A 25,643-nucleotide genomic window follows, 5' to 3' on the forward strand; every position below is an offset into this window, starting at 1 on the left:
TTTGCCTGGGCTGCGCCTGGCTGCTGGCGCGTGTTTCCCCAGGTCCATTTCGTGCGGCGCCCCGTCTCTCCACCTGTCCGGGTATTCTCGAAAAGCGGTTACCGGCGAGCGAGCCCCACCAAGGCACGATTTCCTCTCTTTCGACGCTCGTCATCTAAGCCAGCCATCATGATTTCGAGGATGAAATGGAAATGCTCGAAAGGATATGCACAGGTTGCAAGCATCGTCTCGTGGGATGGCACGTGCTTGCATGTTGCGATCGCTTCGGAGGGTGAGCAACAGAGCGTACAGAGAGCGCTGTGAAAGCGACCCGCCATTGCCGGCAGGAATCGCACACAATCGTTAGCTCGCTCCTTTGCCGTCCGAGCTAACATCGAGATCCACCTTCTTATCGGCCGAAAAACAATTCACTTGCTCGAGTCTCCCAGTCGAGCAGATGGTGGTTGAGCCGTGCCGGACATTCACTGTTGAGGACACACACGTCCAAGCAGCATTTGAGCGATAGAGGCAAGGTCCACGAGTCGAATGGATTGCAAAATGCGAGGAACACGGAATGCTGGTATGTGCAAGAAACTGGTGGCGAGCGTTGCTGAACTGCTTCGCCACCTCTATCCGGATCGAGTGCGAGAAAGAACGGACGAGCTGCTAACAGTTCAACGCTGGTAGCCTTGTCCGGCGCCGTGGTGGTAAGGGTCGTGCTGATGATACTGCGCCGCCTCTTGCGCAGGCCCGCTTGCTTGTTGCGACCACGATTCAGCATAGCCATGGTAGCCCTGTTGAGCGCCGCTGTAGCCATGAGGGGATCCACCATCGCCATGCTGCGGTTCGTAGTACTGATACTCGGGTTGGTGCGGGTTGCCGTAGCCGTTTGCCGGATAGTCGCTCATCATGTAGCTGTGGCGCTGCTCGGGCGTGATGGCGGGCGAGTGCGTGTTCGAGTTGAGGTAGGCGTCGTACACGTCGTCCAGACCGCCCACGCTGGTGCTCGGACTGTGCGCAGACGAGTTGGCTCCCGACCGCGAGCCTCCGTTGAGGTGGCTGTATCGATCCGGATGCAGCTCGCCACCGAATCCATCCGTGCCTTGACCCACGGCGAGGTGGCCGTTGTTGTCCTCGTGCGCCGTGCTCGACGATGCCACCGACACCTCGACAGCGGGAGCATGCATATCGCCGTGTCCGTGACCCCCATATGGGACGTAGGAAGACACATCGGGTGGCGGTGGGGGAGGATAGTCGAGACCGTCCACGCCGTGGGTGTTGGGAGGCGGAGGATAGTCGAGCCCTCGCGCATTGTACGGCGATTCGCCTGCATTGCCGTACCCATCGTGTCCGGATGGCGGATATGGGCTTTGTCGTCCGAGCCCCGCTTCGGATGCGTACGCCTGTCCAGGAACGGCGCGATTGCCGACATCTAGCAGCGAACGCTGCCCCGTGGCGTGCATGTTGTAAAAGTCGCCTGCGGGACCCGTGGGTGGCACTGGTGAGATACGGCCGGGCGCACCGCCGACGCGCTGAGCGAACAGCATCGGGCTCGTTCCGATCGGCCCCATGCGATCCGCCATAGCTTCAAAGTTGTCGTGCGGCATGCGGCCATAGTCTCCTCCCGCTGGTCCCGCATTGGAGACCAGATTGGCGGTGCTCGCATACTCGGGCTTGTCGTATCCGAGACTGTGCGTGGAAGGCGCGTTGACGCCATAGAAGTGCGATGGACCGAAAGCGGGAGACTGGTAGCCTGGCACTCCTTTGCCGTAGTAGCCGCCACCATTGCCGTGCACTGCCGTCGAGCTTCCGACGCTGGTATTTCGCTGCAGCCCGCCCGTCTTGCCTGGCTTTTCGTCATTGAGCAGATCCACATCGACGGTCGGCAAGGTGGGCTGCGGGATGGCAGTGCCTACCATCTCGCCCTTCTTGTTCATCAGATGCGAAAAGTCGCCAGCCGCCTCCTTGCGAGCGATCTCGGCCACCTTGGCGAGGCGCTGCTTCTTCTTGCGCTGTACGAGCTCGGTGACGCGCTTGTCCACCTTGTGGCAGCAGTACTCCTTGAGGTTGCCCTTGATGTAGCAGAGCAGCGGGATGTAGGCGATGGCGGCGATGATGAGCAGGATGAGCGAACCGGCAAACACGGCGACGGTGAAGAGCATCGAGAGGATCATGAGGCCGGTGAAGATATTGCCTTCGTAGTAGTCGTACGGATTCGTGCTCCAGTTGGCAAACGAGCCGAGTCCGTACAGGGTGAAGAAGTTGATGACCTGACGCGGACCGTCGGCGACGAGCAGACGCTTCCAGCCCTTGAAGGTGAAGAAGATGAAGAAGGCCAGCTCGTCCTTCTTCTTTTTGCTGTCGTTGATGTGGTCGAAGAAGCAAAAGTGGTTGTAGCTGCGTAGCGAGTAGTAGTTGTTGGCCATGACGTTGGTGTATGCGTAGCTGATGTCGCGGCTCTTGACGATGGCCCTCGACTTGTGCGCCTCGTATGCGAGCAGCAGGAAGGAGAAGATGATGCAGCCGGTAAAGATCCAGCGGCCGTACGAGATGGGCACGCGGAAGTTGTTCTGAGGATCGTTCTGCACCTTGTCGTACAGGCTACCGCTAAAGTGGCCAAAGGCGAGCAGGGTCACGGCCGTATAGATGTCGGCGACGTATACTGCGAACGACTTGACGACCATGATGAAGAGGAAGGCGTATTTGAGCTGCTGAAAGCAGCCATTGTTGCGAAAGTCACGAACGTCGATGAAGTCGAACTTGTGATCCGGCACCTCTTCGCGCTTCCAGCTCGCGTTTCCGCAACACATGGTGGCCACTGCTAGAAGTTGTGATGAAGGGAGGCTGGGATCGGTGGGCGGCGGCCTAGCCTACGCGGGTGAGAGATAGGGCTGGCAGTTGAGTGCTGTAGAGGTGCAAAGGAAAAGACAGGAACCGGGTCGAATACAGATGGCGAGACGGTGCGGTGGGACGACTTGTTGAGGATTCACCGAGTTGAGCCAGCAACCGGTGATGCAGAAACGAGATGCTGTTGAGGGTGAAAGAGGGGAGAGCGCAGATCTGCACGACGAGCCAGCTGTCGATATGATCAGGTCGCGATGCAATGCCGTAGGTCTCGAAAGATGGAGGTGCCGAATGGCTCAAGGATGCATGGCCTGTGAAAGGAGGTCGCAAGCAATTCGAGATGGGAAATGTGTGATGGTCGGAGAGTGAAGGTCCGGACGCCGATGAAACGAGTGGATCGGGGGGAGCAAAGAGTCAAGTGGACGCGAAGCTAGGTGGTAGAGATCCGAGCGAGAACAAAGGGCGGAACGAGTGAGAGTGGAGATGCGCCGATAGAGGCTCGACTTGGATGGGCCAAGTACCTTTGTCGCTCGCTTTGAAGCCTCGCGATCTGTGCGTGCAGCGAAACAAAAGGGGAAGAAGAGAGGGGAAAGAGTCGAGAGCGAACGGAGACGAGCGAGTGTGAGCCGGCAAGATGAATGGATGGATGGATGGAGGAGCAAACGGTGGAGAAACAACGGCGTGAGCGGATTCATCTTACGGCGGCATCCACCTTCACCGAGGCACTTTGACACTCATGAGCGGGTGTTGTCGACTCGTGTGGATGCCGAGCTGCAGCTCTGCTTTTGCAGTGCAGAAAAACCGGCCCTCTTGATTTTCAGCTTGCAGCTCCTTCATGATGCTGCTCTCACGCCCATCATCCTGACTTGGCCGCGGTCATCAATGTTCCGAGGACTATCAATACAGGCCGCTGCAGCGATCGATCAGTACCGCTGATGGACTGTATGGGTAGCAGCAGAGCACGATCGGCCAGCAGACATGCAAGCATTGCAGGCCAAGACGAACCGGGCGTGTTTTTGTTGCTATCTTGAGCCACGCGTTCTCGTGTGTGTGTGTGTGTGTGTGTGTGTGTGTGTGTGTGTGTGTGTGTGTGTGTGTGTGTGTGTGTGTTTCAGCTGCGGTGTCCTCCTTTTCGCCGAGCGAAATTTCTTCTGAGATGTTAGGTTGGACAGGCAGGCTTGACTCGAGTCTCGGCCGACAAAATAGCATGTGGAAGTCGCGGCATGATGCAACGACTGGACAAGCCTGGTCGTAGCTTCGCTCCGACCGTCCGCGCTCCGAGAAAGAAAAGACGGAGGATGCCGAATCTCGGTTTACAGCAGTCGAGTTGCCGTCACCCTGCTCCAGGCAGCAACGTGCGCACCCCGTTTCGCAAGAGCTTTAGATGGCTGCGACTGTATCCTCCCTCCCAGGACCGATGCGACCAGCGATTGTTCCGTAGCCATTTGCCAAAAAGATTTGCCCTTCTCGCAGCGCCTCTCATCAGTGCATCGTGCAGGGAGAAGGGGTGCCGGTGAGCGGAAAAGGCGGTGAAAGGCCGAGGTCGCAAGAGGCTGAGCTAGCGTCGGATGACGGGATTTGAGACCGGCGGAACGGGGCTGGCCCCATGGCGACCGCCCAATTGAAATTGCTAAATGTCTGAGAAGCGGCGGAATCGCGCTGCCCTGCTTCAGCCGCTGCTGCTGGTGCTGCTGGTTCTGCTGGTGCTGCTGCTGCTGGTGACGCCTTCAGACCGGCAGGCGCACGTTTTCCTACCAGCCCCCCACGTTGGCCTCGGAATCGCACCGCACCAAGCAAGTCGGTCCGAGCCACCAATCTTTGGGCTGATGTCACCCCTGCTTCAGCTACAGCTCTCCTCGTCATCCATGCCGAACGGTGCTCTCGGTCGCTCGGGACGGTGTGTCTGATCTTTGCTTACGAGCCAATGAAGAGGGCTGCGGGGCAATGAAGCGGAAGACGACAAGGCCACACCGGTTATTCCGCGGTGAGGAGGCGCGGAACCGCCACCCTCTGTCTCTCGCCGGACCTTGAAAGAGTGCATGGATTGATTTTCGCAGAGTGGGCAGGCGCAGGAGCGCGGGGATCCATCGACCTTCTATGCCAAGACAAGCGTCGCGAGACCCAATCTGGTCGACCTCTCCGACAAATGCGCGGGACCCTCGCTGCGCCTCAACGCTGCTTCTTTTTCGCTTGCATGCAGAACTGCAGAAACCTGCGTGCGCCGCACACTCGTACAAGACTCTAAATTCTCTCCCACTTTAGGCCTGCATAAGTCATTGGAGCAGCTGGCTCTGCAGCCGAGGCCTAAGCTGGTGGTGCTGGCTTGGGCTCATTCGCCTCCGGTTGCCCAGCGTTGTTTGCCTGTCTCAGGGCAAGCTCGGGCTCAGGGCAGCCGCTCGTGGGTGTCGCTCTTCCGAAGCCGGCCATTGTGCCCCTCGGGTGTCGCCGTAGGTCTGTCGAGTGGACTCGCTCCGACCGTGCGGTGACTGCAGTGGCGGCCCTGAATCCAGCCCTGGACAAGGGTGGCCTGTGTATATAGAACCCACACGATGCAGACGCTTCGTGCCCAGCTTCTTTCTCTACAGCCCACCAGACCTTGCCAATTGCAGACGCACCTCCAACTTCAAGGCCGACCTTTCGAAGTTGCCACGGCACTGTGCTCCACGGACGGCTCCTCCGACCCATCACCGTCCGGTGCCGCTCAGGAGAGGCGTCGCATATCCCTACCCTAAAGTCACAGTGACTATACGAAGTCGCGCCGAAACAATCGGACCATCCGACAGCATGGGAGAGCGCAACTCGATCCTGTTCGGAAAGCTCACGCTGCGGCCCAAGCGTCGCTCCGTCGAACTGGCAGCATCCTCGCGCCCCAACTCGACCCCCAACAATACGACCACGGCGGAAGAGCCGACCTCGTTCTCGGGGCCTGCCGACTACGGCCTTGGCTATTCGAGCATCAACCATGTCCGCTCCGCCAGCTATCGGGGAAACCGAAAGAGTCGGATGCCACACTCCCACGCAATCGAGCGACCCGCCACGGCAGAGGCACACGCTGGCCACGAGTTCGGACAAAGTTCGACAAGCCGCAGCCCACGTCGACTGAACAAGCTCGGCAGCCCGCATGCAGACGAGCAGCCGCTCTTCGTTCCCATTGTCCACGAGGCTCTGCCAGCGCCGCGGATTCAATCCACCGTGCGCGCTCGATGCTCCTCGAACAACTCTGCACGCGTCTCATCGTCGCCGCCCAAGGTCGTCGCTCCACTTGCTCGGCCCCAGTCGCCATTCGCTATCAACAGCAGCGCGTCCCAATCTCGCTTCAGCACCATCGTGTCAGAGCGCATCGTTGTGCGCCAACCTCAGTCCGCCGACGACTCGGACGTGGACCAACCTCCCCGATATGACGTCGTTGTGGACCCTGCTGGCACCGAATCCGTCGATTCTTTGTTCTATGCTGTCGGACGCGGATGGAAGAAGGGCATCTACACGACAAAGGAAGAAGCTCAGCGCCAAATTCGAAACGTAAGTGCTCGCTCCTTTCCTTTCAACAATCACAAAGCTTTCATCCGCAGAGTGGCACCCTAACCTTGATTCTGTTATTTCCCACCCCGGCGCAGTTTCCTGGACCTTTGCTGCAGCAGTTCCACAACCGAGCGGAAGCCGAGCGCTTCCTCGCAAAGGCTGGCCGCTTCAGCTCCCAGCCGGCCAAGAAGGACGACGCCGATTCGGAAGACGAACTTGCAGAGCGCATCCGCATCTTCACCGGACTCGACCCCAACAGCGAATTGGCTCGGCGCAGGAGCACCGGCATGTCCGCAGAGCGCAGAGAGGCGCAGCGCAAGTCGCGCATGCACTTTGCCATGCACTCGCTCATTCTTGCTCAAGACATCACCCTCCTCTCGCCTCCGCTCTCACTTTGCAGCAAGCTTTCCGATGATCTGCCCATCTCCCCCATCGAAGAGAGCAAGCGTTCAGGTGTGGGCCCTGCACCCTCCTCTTTCAAGGGCATGACGCTGCTGCCAGTCAAGGACCTTGCCAGCTCCATGGCCTTCTATACCCGCGTCTTGGGCTTCTCCTGCCTTTCGCATTCGGAGGACGTGCAAGCGGTCATGGGCTCTTCAGCAGCAACCGTGTGCCTGCGCAGCCTTCGCCATGCACCGCCGCCGACCGCGGTGAGCAACTTCTCGCGCCTGAGCTTGATTTCCACGGCTCAGAATGGCGCCAGGATCGATCCGCTCGGAAGCGGACACGCAGTGCTCCCGCCCACGCCAGAAGAGGAGCCTGAGAAGACCCAGTCGTGGCTGCCACCCGAATCTCTGAGCCACTCTGGCACGGAGCCTGGCCCGCTCAAGCTTTCCGCCACGAGTCTGCCTTTGCGCTCCGCAGCCTCTGCACCCTCGGGCGCGACTGTGCTGGTAGAGTGCAGTGGCAACCTGGAGGCGATGCACTCGCTTCTCACCGCAAAGCTCAACGAGTGGAGGCTCGACCAGGCCAAAGCCGCACACGACGCGTACGGCGTCGCGCATTTGTCCGACGGTGCAAAGCTTCTCGGCGGGATCCAGCAGACGCCATGGGACGCACAGGAACTGCATCTGTGCGACCTGGACGGTCACCGCATCATCTATACCACACCTCTCCTCCGTACCGCCACGGAGGCGAGCTTAATCTAGTACCCACCCATGTCGACAGACATTCTCCCTCTTGTTCCGCACATCGAATATACCCTGACAAAGTCCGCTGTGTGCTTGTGCCTGTTGTACGAGGTCATTGAAAGCCCGTCATTGCTGTCTGGCTCTGTTGCTTAAAAGGAGCTGTTGCGAATCGTAGGATCCCCTCTTACTTAGAGTCAGCCTTTCCGTACCCGTGGCTCCCTCTCTATCGTCATGTACGGCTCTCCGGATGATGGCAGCGTTGTCAGTCGCCCCGACACGCCGAGCCTCTCTACGACGATATCGGACAGCGACGTTGTTCGCGATGCCAAGCATGTGCACTGGCACCCTCTCACCATCATTCCCGACACAGCTGGTAGCCTTCGATCCAGCGTCGATCAGGACGCCTTTGCGGCACAGCCCAATAAACGCTTTCGAGGTGTCAGAGCCAAAATCAAAGCCGTGGCTCGGTTCCTCTCCAGCCCCAAGGAGCAGGCCGAGTCTGCGGCTGTTCAGCTTCCTATCGATACGTCGGATAGCGAAGACACTGTACAGACTTCACCCACGCAGGTTGTCAACGAAGTCCCAGCGGGTCATCAAGCTCGTAATCCTCAGCTAGAGGCATCTGATGTAGCAGCTCAAGTCAGCCAACGCGAGGCGGTTGCGGTTCTCGAGGCGATCCGAGAGCGTCTTGACCCTGAAGGCAGCAGCACCTCAACTCTGCATCCACTGCCGCCTCTTCCGCAACTGCCCCGACCCCCGACGCCGATTTCGGTCCCACCGGTGGCGATGAGCCCAAAGAAAAGGCATGTCAACGGTATCGAGGATGCGCTTGGCAAGGGTCGACCTGACTTTGCGCATATGGGTGTATCGCGTCCAGCTGTTCCGCCTGCGGTCCGATCGGTCAGCCGTCCACTCCCGCCGACGCCGGTGCATGCTCCTGTCGCTCGCTTTGGCAAAGTGGACAGCTTCAACCCACACCCTCTTCCGGCTTCAGCGTTAGGTCTCGGCATATTCCAACACAAGGACCGAGTCGATCAATTTGCACGTGCAGCAGCTCACATCCACACGCATGGCGACGGCACCAACGCCGACAAGCCTCGAGCATACCGCGCCAACCACCAAGTGGACGCGCACCGACTCGCCGACGAGCTCGAGAGCCTCGTCTCATCGTCCGCTCGCCGACGCAAGCCTCGGTCCGACTTTTCCTCGGACAACACTCGGCTTGCCGACAGCAGTCGCGAGGCGCAGTGTGGCTGGCGTCCCGACGCCTCGCCCGGATTCCCGAGGCACGAGACGTTCGGAAAGGTGCACGCACATGCCTCGAGCGCTGCCACCTCGATGTTCGCCAACGAGTCCGAGCCCGAGGCGATCAATAGGATCCAGACGTGGCGCGTGCAGATCACCAACGCGCCATCCGTGCTTGGCTCGCAGTGCGCTTCCGCCCACTCGGGCATGTACACGGACGGAGGCCTGTCATCCCACCTGACCTCGATCAGTCGCAGCCCGCTCTCGAAGGACAACAAAAGCCGAAGCCAGGTTGACGATCCGCAGAAGACGCCAGTGTTGAAGCCTCGAGCACTCCCCAACGGTGGGCATCGCCGCGCCGAGGAGAAGCGTCACAAAGAAAGCCGTGATCACCGTGACTCGCGCGAGCATGATGCCAAGACGAACACTAACGGCTGCCAAGGTGTCGGCACGCGCCACATTGCTCGACTCACCGACTCGCAGTTCGAGCGACTCGCTCGAGCAGCGCTGCGCACGCAAGCTTGCATCAGCCCCGAAACGACATCGATTCTCGACGGCGTGCCAGAGTCCGACAAGCCTACGTCTCACCTCGGAATTGGAGCTGAAGACGGGGAGCGTCGAAGCTCGGTTGACGCAGCGCGGACCACGCTTTCGGTGCTGGAAGCTCGCGCAACGCCGCACATCGAGACGCTCGACGCCATGATCCGTCGCCACCCAGACAAGATGTACAAGCTCTTCCAGAAGCGTCCCGGTCTCATGCTCGTGTTCCTGCTCCGGTGCAAGATCGAAGACCGTCTCTCGCAGGTGCCTTCGCTCACGAATGCCGAGCCTACGGCCAACGCAGGCGCGACGGAGAAGGAGATCGACTTGCTCGAAGGCTCGCTCATCGACCTGCACTTTGACGCTGATCCCGTCCAGCCTTCCGCCCCAAAGCAGGGCAGAGAAGTGGGTGCGGTACCGAGCATTGTCGTTTCACACGCCACGGGCAGCACCCCCACCAGCACTGATACGACCCCGCAAGCCACGCAGTCCACCAACGCCATCCAGAGTGCAGAGGCGAGGGCGGGAAGCGACAAGACGCTGCACGAGATCGTGTGCCGTCTCGAAAAGGCAGGCGAGCTGTGCACCATGCAGCACGCGTTGGTAGCCATGCAGAACCGCCTCATCAACACCACCGACACCTGCACCCAGCTCAGCGACCGTCTCAGCAAGGTATGTCCTCCTTCTCCGCCACCTTTTTCCGATTTGGTAGAGTCCTTGATCTGACCTTTTTGCTGCGTTTGCGACACGCAGCTGGAGCAAGCTGTCTTCTCTCCACCCAGTGTATCGCACACTCCATCCATATCGTTCTCGATGCAGGTCTAAGCCCCGATTGGAACGAAAGCACCACTTTTGACCCCGACCCCAAAACCAAGCCTTGTCTAGATCGCAAATGACAGAAATGCAGATTACCGTGACTCTACAGCGTGGTGCTCGTGCCAAATGCACTGAGACTACGGGTCGATTTCGCCGAGCAGGAGCGTCATATCGGTGGAGCAGGACACGACGACCGGCTCGCGCGGATGGAAGACTGCGGCGGTGCACGTGCCTCTATGACCGGGCAGCTTGTACAAAATCGTCGACGACTCCACGTCCCAGATGGTGCATGTTCGATCCGCGCCTCCCGCCACGACCTTCTCGCCATCCGCACTCCATCCCGCCTTGATGAGCAAGTTCTCGAATCCGCCAAACGTCGTCCCGCGCAGCGTGCGATAGAGTCTTGGATTGGCTGCGTTTGCGTTGGGATCGGCCGGATTGGGCTCGGGCGCAAACGGACGCACGTCCCAGATGCGCAGCGTATCGTCAAACGACGTCGTCAACAGATGCGATCCCGAGGGCGACAGCGAAACGCACGTGATGGTGTCCATGTGCCCGCGCAGCGAAAGCACGCTCGTCTTGCGCGCAAGGTCGTAGATGTGCACCTGGTTGTCGATGCCGCCAATGTAGATCTGGCTCGAGTCGTCCGAGAATGCAACTGCCGTCACCGGGTATCCAACATCGAGCACGTCGAGGGGCTCCTTAGCTTGTGGGTCCCAGATCATCACCTTGCCGTCGTCCGAGCCAGACACGAGCAATTCGGGACCCGACCGCGTCGCCGAGACACAGTTGACGATGGCCCGGTGGCCTCGTAAGCGGCGCTGCTTTTCGCCGGTAGCGAGACTCCATGAAATGAGCGTTCCATCTGCTGAGCCAGAGTAGAGCGCGTCCGAGAGGGTGTTGCTGAATGCTAGACACGTCACCGCCTTGGAGTGGCCTTTGAGCACGCCGATGTTGGCGCAGTCGCCGTATACGCTCCAGATGGAGATGGTGCGGTCGGCCGAAGCGGCAGCGATGCGAGATCCATCGCGCGAAAACTTGGTATCCAGGATTTCCGATGTATGTGCGCCAGTCAGGCCGAGGATAGGGTGCGACAGAGACGAGGTTCGCTTGACCGAGCGGACGAGGCCCTTGTCCTGGCCATCCTTGGAAGAGGCGATGGCGATCTGCTGCGATCCCGCTGCACCGTCATCCGCATCGTGTCGCTGCCTCTTGACGAGCGCAGCCTCGCGGTACGAGATGGGCGGTGATGTCTTGCGCTTCTCGGCCATGGCGTCGTGGTGGTAGTCGAGGTCAGAGCACGAGCGCGAGCGAGAGAATCGAATCTAGCCGAACTTGACGTGCGCCCCAAAAGATGCCGCGGGTGGAGAAATGCCCGCAATTCCGACTTCCGTGGCTCTCCTACGACCCGATGAAGTACAAAATCGGGCAACACCTCCACAGCGAGAAAAAGTTGCTTCCGAGGAACGACTCAGCTATGACGAGCGACTGAGCTTCCCGTGTGGTCCGACCACCACAACCTATCTTGCCGTCGAAGCGTCTGCTCATCACAGCAAACGACCGTGCAAGCCAGCTTTGGACAATCGCAGCCTCGCCCTCTTCGTCTCTCAAGATGGCGACGGACGGCAAGCGATTCAGCTCGCACAATGTGCGCTGCTGCACGTTGATCGGCCACGTCGACCACGGCAAGTCTTCGTTTGCCGACTCGCTGCTCGCGGCCAACAACATCATCTCGGCGCGCATGGCGGGTCAGATCCGCTACCTTGACTCCAGAGAGGATGAGCAGGAACGAGGCATCACCATGGAGGCGTCCGCCGTCTCGCTCTCAGTCAAGATGCGCGTGCACGACCCTACCAAGGGCTGGGATCCCGACAATCTGCCTCCGATCCAGGACTTTATGATCAATCTCATCGACACGCCCGGCCACGTCGACTTCTCATCCGAGGTATCCACCGCCTCCAGGCTCTGCGACGGTGCGCTGCTCATCGTCGACGTCGTGGAGGGGGTGTGTGCACAGACGGTCACCGTGTTGCGCCAGGCATGGCAGGACGGTCTCGAGCCCATCCTCGTGCTCAACAAGGTGGATCGCCTCATCACAGAACTCAAACTCTCGCCGAACGAGGCCTACCACCATCTCATCCAGGTCATCGAGCAGGTCAACGCCGTGGTCGGGTCGTTCTTCGCCTCGGCGCGCATGGACGACGACGAGCGCTGGCACGAGGAGCGCGAGAAGCGCATCGCCGCACGCAAGCAGGCCAAGAACGACTCGATCGCCGCAGCCACCGGCGACGATGCAGCCGACGACGACAACGACGACAACGACCGCGAGGAGAGGGACGACGAAGACATCTACTTTGACCCGTCCAAGGGCAACGTCATCTTTGCCTCGGCCATGGACAACTGGGCGTTCCGTCTGGAGCGCTTCGCCATGCTCTACGCCAAGAAGATGGGCATCCAGGAGCACAAGCTGCGCAAGGTGCTGTGGGGCGACTTCTACTTTGACCCCAAGACCAAGCGCGTGCTCAGCCAGAAGCAGAAGGAGAAGGAGAAGCGTCCGCTCAAGCCGATGTTTGTGCAGTTTGTGCTCGAGAACATCTGGTCCGTCTACGACGCCATCATCGAGAACCGCGACCAGGACAAGATCGAAAAGATCGTCTCGTCGCTCAACCTCAAGGTGCATCCGCGCGACCTCAAGTCCAAGGATGCCTCGACGCTCATCAAGGCGGTGGTGAGCCAGTGGCTGCCGCTGGCGAGCTGCGCATTTGCAGCCATCATCTACGTCATCCCGCCCACGAGCAAGGCGCAGGCCAAACGCATCCCCATGATGCTCAATCCGGACATGAGCTACTTTGACCGCGGCAGCTACCAGGCCAAGACGCCGCTCGAGGAGCATCTGATGAACGCCGAGATCGGGCCCAAGTCGAACCGCGTCGCATACGTGTCCAAGATGTTTGCGGTCAAGAAGGAGGATCTGCCCGAGGCCAAGAAGGCGCCGCTCACGGCCGAGCAGATGCGCGAACGCGCAAAGGAGAGCCGGGAGCGTCAGAGCGCCGTGCGTGCCGCTCTCGCCGCCACGGGCGCGAGCATGGAAGACGGCGCGGCCGACGGGGACAGCAAGGCGAACGGCACCAGTCTCGAGGAAGCCGAGGCGCAGCGCGCTGCACGTGCGCAGCGCGAGGCGGAAGCACAGGCCGAGAAAGACGCAGCGGAAGAGCAGGAGGAAGAGGGCTCGGACGAGGTGGTGCTGGGCTTTGCCAGGCTGTACTCGGGCACGCTGCGCGTAGGGCAGTGGATGTACGCGCTGCTGCCCAAGTACAACACGCAGCTGGCGCCGTCGCACGCGTCGAACGCCAAGCACATCAAGGCGGTGCAGCTGGAGGCCTTGTACATGGTGATGGGCCGCGACCTGCTGGCGGTCAACGAGGTGCCCGCGGGCAACGTATTTGCCATCCGCGGTATGGAAGGCCGAGTGCTTCGCAACGCTACGCTGTGTGCGCCGTCGCTCGTGCAGAGCTACGCGATCGAGCGCCACCAAGACGCCGCCTCCATCGACGCGCGCATGGCAGCGTCGACGTTCGTCCACCTCGCGGGGATCAACATGCTGTCGGCGCCCATCGTGCGCGTGGCGCTCGAACCGATGAACCCGCAGGACATGCCGAAGCTCGTCGAGGGCCTCAAGCTGCTCAACCAGGCGGATCCGTGTGTGGAGTCGCTGGTGCAGGATACGGGCGAGCACGTCATCCTCACTGCGGGCGAGCTGCATCTGGAGCGGTGTCTGAAGGATCTGCGCGAGCGGTTTGCAAAGTGCGAGATCCAGGTGAGTGCGCCGCTGGTGCCGTTCCGCGAGACGTGCGTGCGCGCGCCCGAGATGGCGCCGCCCAAAGTCGACGGTGCCCCGCGCGGCACGGTTGACGGTAACGTTGCCAGTGGTGCTGTGACGTACCGCGTGCGTGCGGTGCCACTGCCGCAGCCGGTGGTGGAGCTTTTGCTGGCCAACACGCAGACGCTGCGGCGACTGCAGAACCGCGGATCGTCGGCGGAGGGTGAGGACGATTCCGGCAGCGTGGACGCGGCGGGGTCGCAGGCGAGCAAGACGGTGCGTGCGGACAAGTTCTGGCAGACGCTGCAGACGGTGCTCGACAGGTGCGGGCAGGACAAGACGGGCGAGGACTGGCGAGAGGTGGTCGAGAAGATCGTCTCGTTCGGCCCGCGCAGGGTGGGCGCGAACATCTTGGTGGACCGAACGGGTGGACGGGTGTCGTTGCGCAACCGGACCGACCCATCTCGTGCGGCTACACGTCAGTCGTCTGGAATCGGCACACCTGCGCATGTCGACTCGCAGGCTGTAGGTGTTGAAAAGCTGTCCGAGGCGCTGGATCAGATGAACGTTTCTGACGATCCCGGACGGTCGGTTGTCAACCTGGCTGCGCTTAACGAGAGCATTGATTCGGGCTTCCAGATGGCGACTTCTGCCGGGCCTTTGTGCGCAGAACCGATGCAGGGCGTTGCGTTCTTCATCGAATCTCTCTCTGCCTCGTCAGCGACCGGTTCGGTTACGGGACCGCTCATGTCGACTTTCCGCGAGAGCTGCAAATCCGCGCTGCTCGACTGGTCACCGCGACTCATGCTCGCCATGTATTCGTGCGACATTCAAGCATCCACCGAGGTCCTCGGCAAGGTGCATGCGGTGCTAGCCAAGCGTCGCGGAAAGATCATCTCGGAAGAGATGAAGGAGGGAACCAGCTTCTTCACGGTCGGCAGTTTGCTGCCTGTCGTGGAGAGTTTCGGATTCGCAGACGAGATTCGTAAACGCACCAGCGGAGCCGCTTCGCCCCAGCTGATTTTTAAGGGATTCGAAATGTTCGACCTCGACCCCTTCTGGGTGCCCAGGACAGAGGAGGAGCTCGAGGATCTAGGCGAAAAGGGTGACAGGGAAAATGTCGCCAAGAAGTACATGGACGCCGTGCGCAAGCGAAAGGTAAGTCTACAAACTGAGTGCACACAACAGAAAAGCGTACCAGAGCTGACTTGGCATTGTTCGTGCAGGGCCTTTTCGTCACACAACGCATCGTCGAGGCCGCCGAGAAACAGCGCACGCTCAAGTCCAACTAGCACACACACACACGGTCTGCAATATATGCTCGCTACAACAGGGTCAAGGTCCTTTGGATTCTACGATGTGCGCGGCTTGTGCTTTGGGTGTGTAGCTACTCCAAAGGGGGTGTGGGGTCGTGGCGGGCCGAGCGGTTTCGGCGCTTTCGCGAAGATCCGTCGCCAGAGTTTGTGCGCAAGCGATGCGCAAAGTACTTTGCGGTGGCGACCGAACCGAGGAGGAGGGGCAGCGAGGCGGTGTGGACGAGCACGCCGATCATCTGCTCGATACCCGGCGGCGAAATGAGCGGCGCAAAGAAGTCGGGCGAAAAGATGCGAATGTAAGGTCCGAGCGAGTGCAGCGATCCGAGCACGAACGCAATGCCGAGGATCGATCGGGCCTTCTGTCGCGGCGTCGCTTTGGGTGCTGGGCCTATCGTTTTGTCTCGGGCGCGGGTGCGGACGCCAACCGTCACCGCCGATACGTAGGCGCTCGCAATCCCGCGGACGATCTTGCCCAGTATCTGACGGGGAACCGCTCCGATCCAGCGGAGGTTCGCCACAAGCGCTGGCCGCACAAGTGCACGATAGAAAGCGCCTGGCCACTTTGCCACCTTGCGCACTGCCCGGAGCAGGACTGACTCACGCGGCTTTGGGACGAGGCTCTGGACCAACTCGAGCGTGGTGCGTGAGAGCTCGAGCGTGCCTTGCGCCATGGCCAGGATGGCTTGGCGTTCGCGCGCAGCAGCAGCATCGGCATAGCTTCGCTCGTGGTAGCGCCGATCGGGACGCCGCTGAAGATCCTCATCGATCCATTCGTCGTCGGTGCCGTGGGCGAGGTCCGCGACGGATTCGAGGAAGGCTGCAGCGCGTTGCTCGCGTCGGTAGCGCTGCTCGGGATCGATGGATCGTGGGTGAGGGGACAGAAGTCGCGATCCACCCGATCGCCTCGTGGCTGAGATGAGCCGAGGCTGATACACACGCGGACCGGTGCCTCGACCGCCTTGAGGAAGAGTGCTGAGAGCTCGAATGCCTGCCAGGTTGGTCAGGAGCATGCGCTGAAACCTCGCCTGAAGGCGTTGCAGGCTGTCCGCCATCTTGACGTTTGGCTATCACGAGCTGACGGATGGCTTGATCCAAAGGGAATGGTGTAAGGGAGAGCTTGTGAAGTCGGGGGAAAGTTTGCTTTCCTTCACTCGCTCTTTATATTCGTGAGTGGGTTGCCCGGACCGCGCTACGGGAGTGCATCTATGAGGGTGCATTGGGCAGGGTCCCGAAGCTGCAAGTGCTAAGGTGGGGGCAAACAATGGCGTTGGCGTAGGTGATGAGCTGAATGGCAGGTGGGTGTGGCTATCGAGGGGCTCGAGCGTGCCGCGTTAGTTGGGCGGATTCATGGCGACATTTCGGCGTGGTGCCGCGCGGCAGTGCCCTTTGTCGTCTAGTTGCATGAAATGCCACCGCGCTCATCACGCACAAGAGGCTACGTGTCCAATCGTGATCATCAAAGCTAACGCTGTCATATGTCTGATCACACCGCCCGCCTGTGATATTGCGGATGTACAGCGTCCATGGGGATAGGTTGTTGCGAAACGCACAGGAACGTCCGAGCCATCGTGGTGATTTTAGAGGAAGAATTTGGGCCACATTTTTCTCTTGGTTTTTTCTTGATTTCATTTATCAACATGGATCTGGTTCGGATTCCGAGCGCCAAATCTACTGGCTTCCTATCGGATGCTGTGCGAATCTGAGGCTGTATCGCTTCTGGGCCGAGCTGTGTGCTTTGATAGCCAATGTTAGACCGCGGCCGGCTGTGGGCCCTGAGTTCGGTTGTCAGGTTCGAGGGCTGCAGCGCAGGCTAGGCGAATGCACGTTGGCAGGCACGGCACCAACCATGCTTCCGCTGAGCCGCTTCCGACCAGGCTTGGCGCCGAGGGTCCTGTGTAGGGAGTGCGAAGATCTATGGCGCGGACCGAGCAAACATTCTGGAATCGAGCCGGCAGACAATGCTATCTGTGCGAAAGCTGAGGGGCATCAGCTGACGGCTTTTTGTCTCGGTGCACTCATCGAGCCAGGGACAAGGGAGCGAGATGAGGAACGAGGTCTTGCAGGAGGTTCATGCAGAGTGAGCGCATCACAGAGGGTCAAGATCCGCGAGGCACGTTTTTTGCCCTGCTTTTTTTGTGCGCGATTTTGAAATGAGTCTTGGCTGGATTTCCCCATGTCGCACTGCAATCGCTGCGATCTGCAATCAGCCAAGAAGCGCTGGCTGGCTGGCTGGCCGGCATGATTCAAGGCGACGGCAACTTGACAGGTCGATCGCCGTAGAACACTGGTTCTTCCATTTCAAGCCGCCAAACCTTGATTACGATCCTTGCCCTGCGCTGCCTTTTTGGCGGGCGAGACGATGACCATGGCGTGGTTGTCTCCCGGTATGAATGCATGGCACTCGTACAGTACTCGCTGATTCAAAGCACAGCAGTGATGGAGGCCCGCCAAGACGAACAATCGAGGGTCCTGGGGTTGGGCCCTTTTGGTCGGCTCGGTTGGCGGTGCGATCTTGGGGAGCACCAAAAATAAACCGGCACCCACTCTACTGCATCTGCCTTTGACGCGCAGCCGCTTCGGAGCGCAGCTTGCCTGTCCAACAGCTCTTAGCCGATGAGCCCTTCGAGCTTGCGCCGCACTGCTCCGTCGGCGCTTTTGCAGCCGAGCCCCTCGCGCACACACGCACGCAAGCATGCGTACGCTACTGAACATGCAACTAGATTCTTGAGCAGCGGTTGCCAACCTCACTCTGAGGGCGATACTCAGCATCAACGTCGACTCAGGCCACGGCAGCATCTGCGCTAGGACTTCATTTGGCGATGTTGAGGGCGTGCCCGCTGAGTTGCAATTGGCCTCTGTTGGCTGTCGTCAGTCGCCGGTGCTTGGAGAATTGGGCGCCCGAACGCAAGCTGCACGGCATCTGCGCGGTGTGCGGTGGTGAGCGCGGTGAGCATGCAATTTTCGCCCTTTTTTTATTAAAATAATAGGATTTTGGAAAAATTGGATTTGGATCGCCGTGCGGCAGCAGCGCAGCGGCCATTTCGGATGCCAAAATACACAAATCAGCGCGGCCGATGGACGGCTCGAATTGGCAGTCGCTCCACGCCCATCAGCTCGATCTGCCCAGCCATCCGCCAATCCGCCAATCCGCCGACCGCTGCTGCTCCATCCGAGCGAGCTACATCTGCTTCCTCCGACGCCGTTGGTGCTGACGCCCGGAACTTCCCAGCCGCTTCGGCTCCTCCTCCTCCTCCCTCCCAGCGCTCGACCCTCCTCCTCCTCCTCCACCACCTCCACCACCACCTCCACCACACCGCCAATCCACCCCGCCCATCCCGGATCGTCACATCTCATGCCCGGATCCATGCTCCTCGTCTTGTGACTTCTCGGCAACCAGCTCACGCGCGAATGGCTTGCTCTTGATCACCCTGCCGCTCAATCGGCTGCTGCTACGTACAAACACAAATCGTCTCACCATACCCCCTCACACCACGCCCGGCTCGGCTTGAGCCGCATCATACGCCAACATGACCAAGCACAGCTTCATGGACACCATCCTCAACCGGCCCTCCCAGAGGTACACCGAACCCGTCCCCACCAAACCCTCCCGCCATGCTGGCCACGCGCCCACAGACCTCCCCAATGCGCCCAACAAGCCAGACTCCATCCTCGCCGGCAACATGTTCAGTGCCAACGGCGCAGGCTCCCTCAGTCGCAACGGCGGCGGCGGCGTCTACAGCCAGGCTCCCTCCGTCATGTCCGGCAGGAGCAACACAAGCCGATTCAGCATGTTCGGTCGCAAAAAGAATCGCGCCCCTTCCATCTCGGGCGCCAGCATCTACCACGACGGCGCTAGCAGCATCGCTCCTTCCGAAATCACAACCAGCCCCAGAAAGGGAAGATGGTGGGAGAGCGGCTCTCGCAACAAGTACTCCTCCAGACCACCCAGCGTCGCCGGCAGCGTCTTCTCCGAACCCGAAGCATCAGGACCTCCCGGCTTCCCATACATTTCGGACTCGCTCAAGGCCTCCGCCCCTCCTCGTGGCGCACGCAGCGACTACGGCGCACCCACATCCAGCAGGATTCGCTACTCTTCCCACCCTTCCCAGCCGCCCATGCCCTCGCTTTCTAGCAAGGCCTCCATGTCCGCCTTGAAACGACAGTCCGGAGTGGCTCCCTTAGGCCAGCAGCAGCCCAGCCTCATGCGCCAGGCTTCCGCCACCTCCCTTACCCGCTCCACTGCCTCCCAGCTCGCTTCCACAACCGATCTCAACCGTCCAGTCAGCCCTGCCGCCTCCATGGGTCGCTCCCAATCCACAAGACGCGCTCCTGCTAATGGTTCCAACGACTGGAACTCCTTCGTCAAGTCCATGTCTGGCACCGACACCGCAAAGGTGTGGGAAAGCATGCCCACCCTCGCTCCCAAGCAGCCCCGCAACCCCGAGAAGCGCAGCAGCATGGTCGCAAGCCGCATCAAGAAGGAGCTCGAACAGGATGCACAGTTCCAGCAGGTACAGCGCGATCCCGGCGTCGTCCAGCAGGACCTCCTCGCGCGCGCGGCATCCCAGGTCATCGGCGACATGCCTCCCACACCCGTCTCGCCCCTCTCGGGGCCACAGGTCGCTGCCGTTCATCTCCAGCCCGGCCAGATCGTCGCGCCCATCTCGCCCGTCTACTCGCCCGTCGCCTCCACCTCCTCGGTCAACGTGGCGCAGCATCCCGCCTCCATGTCGCTCCACGCCGCTGCCGTCATGTCCGACACAGACCTGCCTCCGCAAGCCATGCTGCCTCCAGGCGTGGTCGCCGCAGCGCCCGCTGCCTTCTCTCCGGCGCAGTCACCGCCGCCTCCTCAGCCCCAGCAAGTAGTGTATGTCCCTGTTCCGGTCGCACAGCTCCCGCACGCGCAGGCCAACTTCGCAACGGCACCTCAGCAATACGCTCAACCAGCCACTGCAGCAGTCGCCCAAGCGCCAGCTTTGCCTCCTCAGAGTCCCACGCAGACTTACGCGCCCGTCGCCGTGGCCGCGCCTCGTGCCGCTGTGCAGCCTGCCCCGACGCAGTACGCCGCTCAACCGTCAACCGAGCTAGCGTCCTCCAGCTCCACCCCGCCGCCTATCGCTGCTGCTGCACCACCCACCACGGCGCAGTACCTCGCAGACCGCATCCAGGAGCAAGAGGATGCCGACGAGGTCGAGGCAGTCGCAGAGCAGGCTCCGTCACAGCAGGCCACGCCGGAAGAGACAGAAGAGTCGGAAGAGTCGGACGAGTCCGAAGAGTCCGAAGCGTCCTCCGACGAGGGTCTCGTGGGCGGCGGCCAGCCTACGCTTGACGTCGTCGCCGAAGAGGACGAAGATGGCTCCAGCATCGGTCACAACCACCGCGAAATGCTCTCGCACAACTCCGTCAAAGGCAAGGGTCCCAGAGCGAACTACCAAGAATTCGAGGCAAGGCTGCATCGACGACAGGCCTCCATGCAGAGTCAAACCGACGCAAGTGAAGATGCTGCGGCTGCGGCCATCTCGGGCGTCAGCATCCACGTCACCGAGCCTTCCGCCGCTGGCCACACCAACGCCGATGCCGCTGCAGTTCAGCCAGAGTCGCTGCCCCCACAGCTCGCCGTGGACGCTCAGAGGCCGCAGCTCGTCTCTCGTGCATCCGAGTTCAGCGAATACCAGTCGGCCACGAGCGGGCGCAGCTCTCCCGTTGCCAAGGAGGCAGCCGACGAAGCCAACAGCGAGGCATCTCCGGTGGCATCCATCGCAAGGCCACGTGTGCGCACAAAGCCATCGACCGAGAGCATTTCGGCAGACACGGCTTCCATCTCTCCTTCCCAGCGCCGCACCAACCGCGCCTCGAAAGCATCCCGACCAGACACCGCCCAGCGACGTCTCAGCGAAATCAGTCTCGGCACCTCCTTCGCCGTCAGCGGCATCCTCGGACGCTCCGGCTCCTCCATGCGTCAGAACGGCGACGACGACTCGGATGTGGACGCAGACCTCTCCGACGACGACGCCGAGCTCAGGGCAAAGTCGCTCGCAGAGCAACAGCGTCTACGCAAGATGAACCTTGGCGAGGACTTCTTCGGTCCCTCCATCTCGAACATGCTCGACAGATTCGACCGCTTTGATCACTCCGATACCACTGTCAACAAGCTCGTCCCCGAGAGCGAGCAGCCTGTCGCGGCCCCGGCCTCGGCTTACAAGAGTGCTCCGATCACCACTTCCTCCGCGCCCGTTGCTCGTTCCTCGGACGCAGTGGATACCGAGACCGAGAGTGCCGTCATGGAGGTGCGACAAAAGCGCGCAGAGGCCGCCGCTGCCACTGCTGCCGACGGCAACAAGCGCAACAGCGCCAGCACCGACCTTGCGCCGAGCCTCGCAGCTGTCTGGCTGCTCAACCAGGCCAATGGCAGCGAGGGCGCAGACCAGCAAGCGGCCGAAGATGCCGGCGACGTCACCCTTACAGAACCCAAGACAGTCGACGCTAGCGACTTGGCCGAACCCAAGGTGTCGGTGCTGAATCGCCCAAGGCCCAAGGCGAAGCGACCCACCGAGATGGGCGGCCTGCTCATCTCTCAGGGTAGACTTGAGCCCGAGTCGCCGCGACGCCCCGCTGAGGATACACGCAGCACCTTGCCCGCGTCGCTCTCCCAGAACAGCCTGGCGAGCGCAGCATCGGCGCCGTCGGCAGGGCACAGCAGCCAAGCAACGCCGATCAAGGCAGCTCCCGTCGCGCTTGGCAAGGACAAGACTTCGCTCATCCAGTCTACACCCAAGGCAAAGCCTAGCCGCTCCCTCGCCGATACCCTCTTTGGCATCCAGTTCCGTTCGCCCAGCAAGGACAAGAAGGAAAAGAAGGAAAAGAAGGCGAAGAAGGACAAGCACAAGCGCGACGCCTCCGTCGACTCGATCGGATCCAGCTCGGTCAAGAGCGAGCGCTCGTCTCTCGCCGAGTCGGCCAAGGATCGCACCAGTGCCGATTCGACACGCGTATCTGCCGCTGCTGTGCCCGCCTCGCCCTCGGCCAAGGCCTTGGGCAAGCAGAAGGCGGACGTCGCTCCAGTACCACAGACAGGCGCGCTGGTGGCCTCCGAGACCGTTGGCCAGTTTGCGACTCCGCCGCAGAGCATGGCTAACCTGCAGGGCGTCGCAGGTGCCGACGTATCGCCGGAAAAGTTCCACACTGCCTACGATCTCAAGGCTCTGGCAGACACGGCGGTGCCCGTCTACCCGACCGAGCTCCAAAACGCAGCCTCAGCACACGTTGCAGCACAGACTCCAGCACAAGTCGTGCCGCAAGCAAGTGCCGCCGACGCGCGCCCTGCTCATCAGCGCAATCTGTCCGAGCAGATGAAGGGCATGAACGGCTTTGGCTCCTTCTTGCTTCCCCAGCTTGACGCGCCGCAGCCAAGCGCACCTCTCGCGGAGGGGCAACAGGCGGCTCAGCCTCAGGCGACCGCGGACGTGGATGGCGCTGCGCCCAAGACCAACGGCGCTGTTGCCGAAGCACAGCTGGCAGTCCCTGCCCAGGACAGCCCGGCAGCAGAGACGGTGAGCGCCGCAACGAGTGCTCCGACCTCATCGGAAGCGAGCGTGGCAAGCACAAGTCTCACCTCGCCCGATGTCGTGGATGGCGCTCCAACCCAGAAGCCCGTCGCAACCGAGGTGGGCGAGCGTGCCGTGCCTGCGCCGGCTCTGCCCGTGCAGCAGGTCCAGCCGCACCCCGAGGCGCTCAGCGTGGCCGAAAAGAGGCTGCCCATGCCGCCGCCGCCGGACATGGACGATGTCATGGCGGTACCGCACGACGACCGCACCCCCACGGGCAAGCCTCAGCAGGTGCCGGGTGTCGGGATCAACCTCATCCCGCCCACGCCACCGGCGCTCGAGACGCGCACCTCGTTCACATCGTCGCGCGTGCCCGGCACACCCACGATCGAAGAGTCCGAGGACGAGGTGGCACCGCAGCGCCCGCCGCTCATGTCTCGCTCTTCGAGCCAGCGCACCGCGGTCAGGGCGGACTCGAAGCCCAGCGGATCCTCCGACAACCTCGTTAGGTCCAAGTCCATGGCGCCCACCAAGAAGGGCGTCTGGACCGAGTACAAGGGCAAGGGCCTGAGCTTGCCGCCTGGCCTCGTCGCCACGACCATCGACTCGTCCGTGCTGCGACGCATGAGCATGAACGACAAGAAATCGGCTCAGGCGGCTGCACCTGCCACTGTCCAAGCTCCACTGGCCTCAGCTCCCTCGAGCAATGCCGAGTACGCCCTTCCTGTGGCGCCAGTCGTTGGTCAAGTGGTGCCTGTGGCGCACGCGGCGATCGTCGAGTCTCCGCAGCGTCCCGTGCGTGCCACGCCATCTCCGAGTCCCAAATCGAAGCGCCGCAGTGGCTCTCCTGGCGCGATCCCGCACTCGTCGTCGATGAGCAAGATCATGGCCGAAGCGCCGCCCGTGCCGCCCGTTCCTGTCGGCTACCAAGGCATGACTGGTGCTCCGTCCGTCTCGAGCTCGTCGTCACGGCTGTACGCTCCGAGCGTCGCATCGTCGGAGCCCGGCTGGGACAGCCGCTCGGTGTCGCCGGCGCCGAGTGCGGTGCCGAGTCAGTCTGGACGATCGGTGGCGTCGCACGTGTCGAGCAGCATCCACTCTTCGGTGCGCGGCAGCCCGAGGCCCGAGGCGACGTACGTCAACCACCACGAGCTCTCGCCGTACGCCAAGAAGATGCGTGCGCTCTCACCGAGCCCCGTCATGCCGACGCTCGCGCAGACGGGCAACCGCCACTCGCTCATGTCGGCGATCAACGAGTGGGAGAGCCAGGTGCCCGAGGGCGAAGCCACCGGCGTTTCGCCCTATCCATCGCGCCCGACTTCGCCGCACCCGTATCCGCCGCTGCCGGCTTCGACCGTGTCGCGCAGCAGCTCGGTGATCAGTGCGGTCAGCTCGCCGGCGGTGGTGCGCAACGCGCCGCTCGGCGCGGCGACCAACCAGTACCTGCACCCGCCCGTGGCGAGGTCGCGCATGTCGGTGGACGGAGTCGGAATGCCCTCGGTCGCCGAGTCGGTGGCCGAGTCGCTCAGCCCGCCGTCGATCGTGGGGCGCGGATCGGGCGCAAGCTCGGCGAGCTCGTCGCCGTCGGCATCGCAGTCGGTGATCAGTCTGACGAGCACGATCCCGACGTCGATGCCGACGGTGCCTACGAGCTACCGACCGAACAAGGATCCGAAGCGATTCAGCTCCAACGTGGACGACCTGCTGAACAACCGCACCACGATGCAGACGGTGGCGGTGACGAGCGGCGCGTTTGCGGGCAAGAGCAAGGTGGCGAGGCGCAAGCGCAGCAGCGTCGACCTGAACGGCGAGCGTCGCAGCTCGAGCGATGTGCCCGAGCATCTGCAGGACGAGCTGTCGCTGACAACGCTCTCGATCACGGCGCACACGCCGCCGCCACGCAAGATCGGCAGCCACCAGGTGCTGGTGCAGGTGATCGCGGTGGCCATCGACGAGACGGACAAGCTGCTGCTGCGCGAAAAGGTGCGCGGCGACAATGCGTTTGGATTCGTGCCTGGCCGCAGCTTCTGCGGGCGCATCGTCGAGTGCGGATACGAGGTGAAGAAGATGCGCAAGGGCGATGTGGTGTTCGGGCTGCAGGATAGCCGCAAGTCTGGTGCGCTGGCCGAGTTTACCGTGGTGGATCACAACCGCATCTGCCATGCGCCGAGCGACTGTTTGACCACCGAGCAGATTGCAGCGCTGCCTTCGGCGGGCGTGATGGCGCATCAGTTGGTGCACAATCACTGCAGCCAGCTGCCACGCGGTGCGCGCGTGCTCATCCTCAACGCGCACGACGGTGTCGGACTGCTGACCATGCAAGAGTCGGTGGGGCTGGGGCTGGTGATTGTGGCGCAGTGTCCGCCGAGCGTATCGGATGGTGTGGCAGTGTGCCAGGCCAACGGCGCACACGAGGTGGTGATCGGCGAGCCACTGTGGGCGATCAACTCGCTGCACGAGTCGTCGTTCGACCTGATCGTAGACACGGTGGGCGGGCGCAAGATCTACGATGCGTCGCGGCGCATCCTCGCGTGCGACGGACAGTTCTGCACGTGCTTTGGCGACGAACACGGCACCGCCAACCCGAACCTCAAGAGCCACTTCCGCAGCCTGCGCCGCGCGTTCTTCAAGAAGGACAAGAAGATTATCGGCTACGAGTGGGTCGGCGTCGATACGGGCGAGGACTGCAAACAGGCGCTCGAGGCTGTGAAGCGCGCCGCCGAGTCGGGCGACATCTGCCCCAGACTCCGAAGCGTCCTCCCCTTCGCCGATGCGCCCAGGGCCTTCGATCCCACCACCAGGAACGTCAATGACGAACCGGGCGCCATCGTCGTGCGTGTCTCGTAGAACACTTTCACTCTCTTTTTGGTTGTGCTTAATCATGGAACTT

The 25,643-nt window shown here is 61.6% G+C and overlaps 9 protein-coding genes across 9 annotated transcripts; 5 read left to right on the top strand and 4 right to left on the bottom strand.

Annotated features, from left to right (window-relative positions):
• Positions 1 to 653: 653 nt before the first annotated feature.
• PAN0_004d2183 (uncharacterized protein) lies at positions 654 to 2,789 on the bottom strand (the record flags this gene model as incomplete). Its single annotated transcript, XM_014802128.1, has 1 exon — positions 654 to 2,789. The coding sequence occupies one exon, from the start codon at positions 2,787 to 2,789 to the stop codon at positions 654 to 656; it is 2,136 nt and encodes a 711-aa protein (XP_014657614.1).
• A 1,516-nt stretch (positions 2,790 to 4,305) lies between these two features.
• On the bottom strand, positions 4,306 to 4,864 carry PAN0_004d2184 (uncharacterized protein; the record flags this gene model as incomplete). Its single annotated transcript, XM_014802129.1, has 2 exons — positions 4,306 to 4,736; positions 4,795 to 4,864. 2 exons carry the CDS (start codon positions 4,862 to 4,864, stop codon positions 4,306 to 4,308), a joined length of 501 nt encoding a protein of 166 aa, XP_014657615.1.
• A 743-nt stretch (positions 4,865 to 5,607) lies between these two features.
• On the top strand, positions 5,608 to 7,490 carry PAN0_004c2185 (uncharacterized protein; the record flags this gene model as incomplete). The annotated part of the gene is made up of 2 exons (XM_014802130.1): positions 5,608 to 6,342; positions 6,438 to 7,490. 2 exons carry the CDS (start codon positions 5,608 to 5,610, stop codon positions 7,488 to 7,490), a joined length of 1,788 nt encoding a protein of 595 aa, XP_014657616.1.
• Positions 7,491 to 7,703: 213 nt separating this feature from the next.
• PAN0_004c2186 (uncharacterized protein) lies at positions 7,704 to 10,082 on the top strand (the record flags this gene model as incomplete). The annotated part of the gene is made up of 2 exons (XM_014802131.1): positions 7,704 to 9,929; positions 10,011 to 10,082. The coding sequence occupies 2 exons, from the start codon at positions 7,704 to 7,706 to the stop codon at positions 10,080 to 10,082; spliced, it is 2,298 nt and encodes a 765-aa protein (XP_014657617.1).
• Positions 10,083 to 10,210: 128 nt separating this feature from the next.
• Positions 10,211 to 11,344, bottom strand: PAN0_004d2187 (WD40 repeat-like protein; the record flags this gene model as incomplete). Its single annotated transcript, XM_014802132.1, has 1 exon — positions 10,211 to 11,344. One exon carries the CDS (start codon positions 11,342 to 11,344, stop codon positions 10,211 to 10,213), a length of 1,134 nt encoding a protein of 377 aa, XP_014657618.1.
• Positions 11,345 to 11,685: 341 nt separating this feature from the next.
• On the top strand, positions 11,686 to 15,185 carry PAN0_004c2188 (p-loop containing nucleoside triphosphate hydrolase protein; the record flags this gene model as incomplete). The annotated part of the gene is made up of 2 exons (XM_014802133.1): positions 11,686 to 15,051; positions 15,120 to 15,185. 2 exons carry the CDS (start codon positions 11,686 to 11,688, stop codon positions 15,183 to 15,185), a joined length of 3,432 nt encoding a protein of 1,143 aa, XP_014657619.1.
• A 95-nt stretch (positions 15,186 to 15,280) lies between these two features.
• On the bottom strand, positions 15,281 to 16,261 carry PAN0_004d2189 (uncharacterized protein; the record flags this gene model as incomplete). Its single annotated transcript, XM_014802134.1, has 1 exon — positions 15,281 to 16,261. The coding sequence occupies one exon, from the start codon at positions 16,259 to 16,261 to the stop codon at positions 15,281 to 15,283; it is 981 nt and encodes a 326-aa protein (XP_014657620.1).
• A 1,561-nt stretch (positions 16,262 to 17,822) lies between these two features.
• On the top strand, positions 17,823 to 18,591 carry PAN0_004c2190 (uncharacterized protein; the record flags this gene model as incomplete). The annotated part of the gene is made up of 3 exons (XM_014802135.1): positions 17,823 to 17,905; positions 17,976 to 18,146; positions 18,276 to 18,591. 3 exons carry the CDS (start codon positions 17,823 to 17,825, stop codon positions 18,589 to 18,591), a joined length of 570 nt encoding a protein of 189 aa, XP_014657621.1.
• A 145-nt stretch (positions 18,592 to 18,736) lies between these two features.
• Positions 18,737 to 25,600, top strand: PAN0_004c2191 (uncharacterized protein; the record flags this gene model as incomplete). Its single annotated transcript, XM_014802136.1, has 1 exon — positions 18,737 to 25,600. The coding sequence occupies one exon, from the start codon at positions 18,737 to 18,739 to the stop codon at positions 25,598 to 25,600; it is 6,864 nt and encodes a 2,287-aa protein (XP_014657622.1).
• Between the last annotated feature and the right edge of the window lie 43 nt (positions 25,601 to 25,643).

Source organism: Moesziomyces antarcticus (assembly GCF_000747765.1).
Source record: "Moesziomyces antarcticus DNA, scaffold: scaffold_v10004, strain JCM 10317, whole genome shotgun sequence".
NCBI lineage: Eukaryota > Fungi > Basidiomycota > Ustilaginomycetes > Ustilaginales > Ustilaginaceae > Moesziomyces > Moesziomyces antarcticus.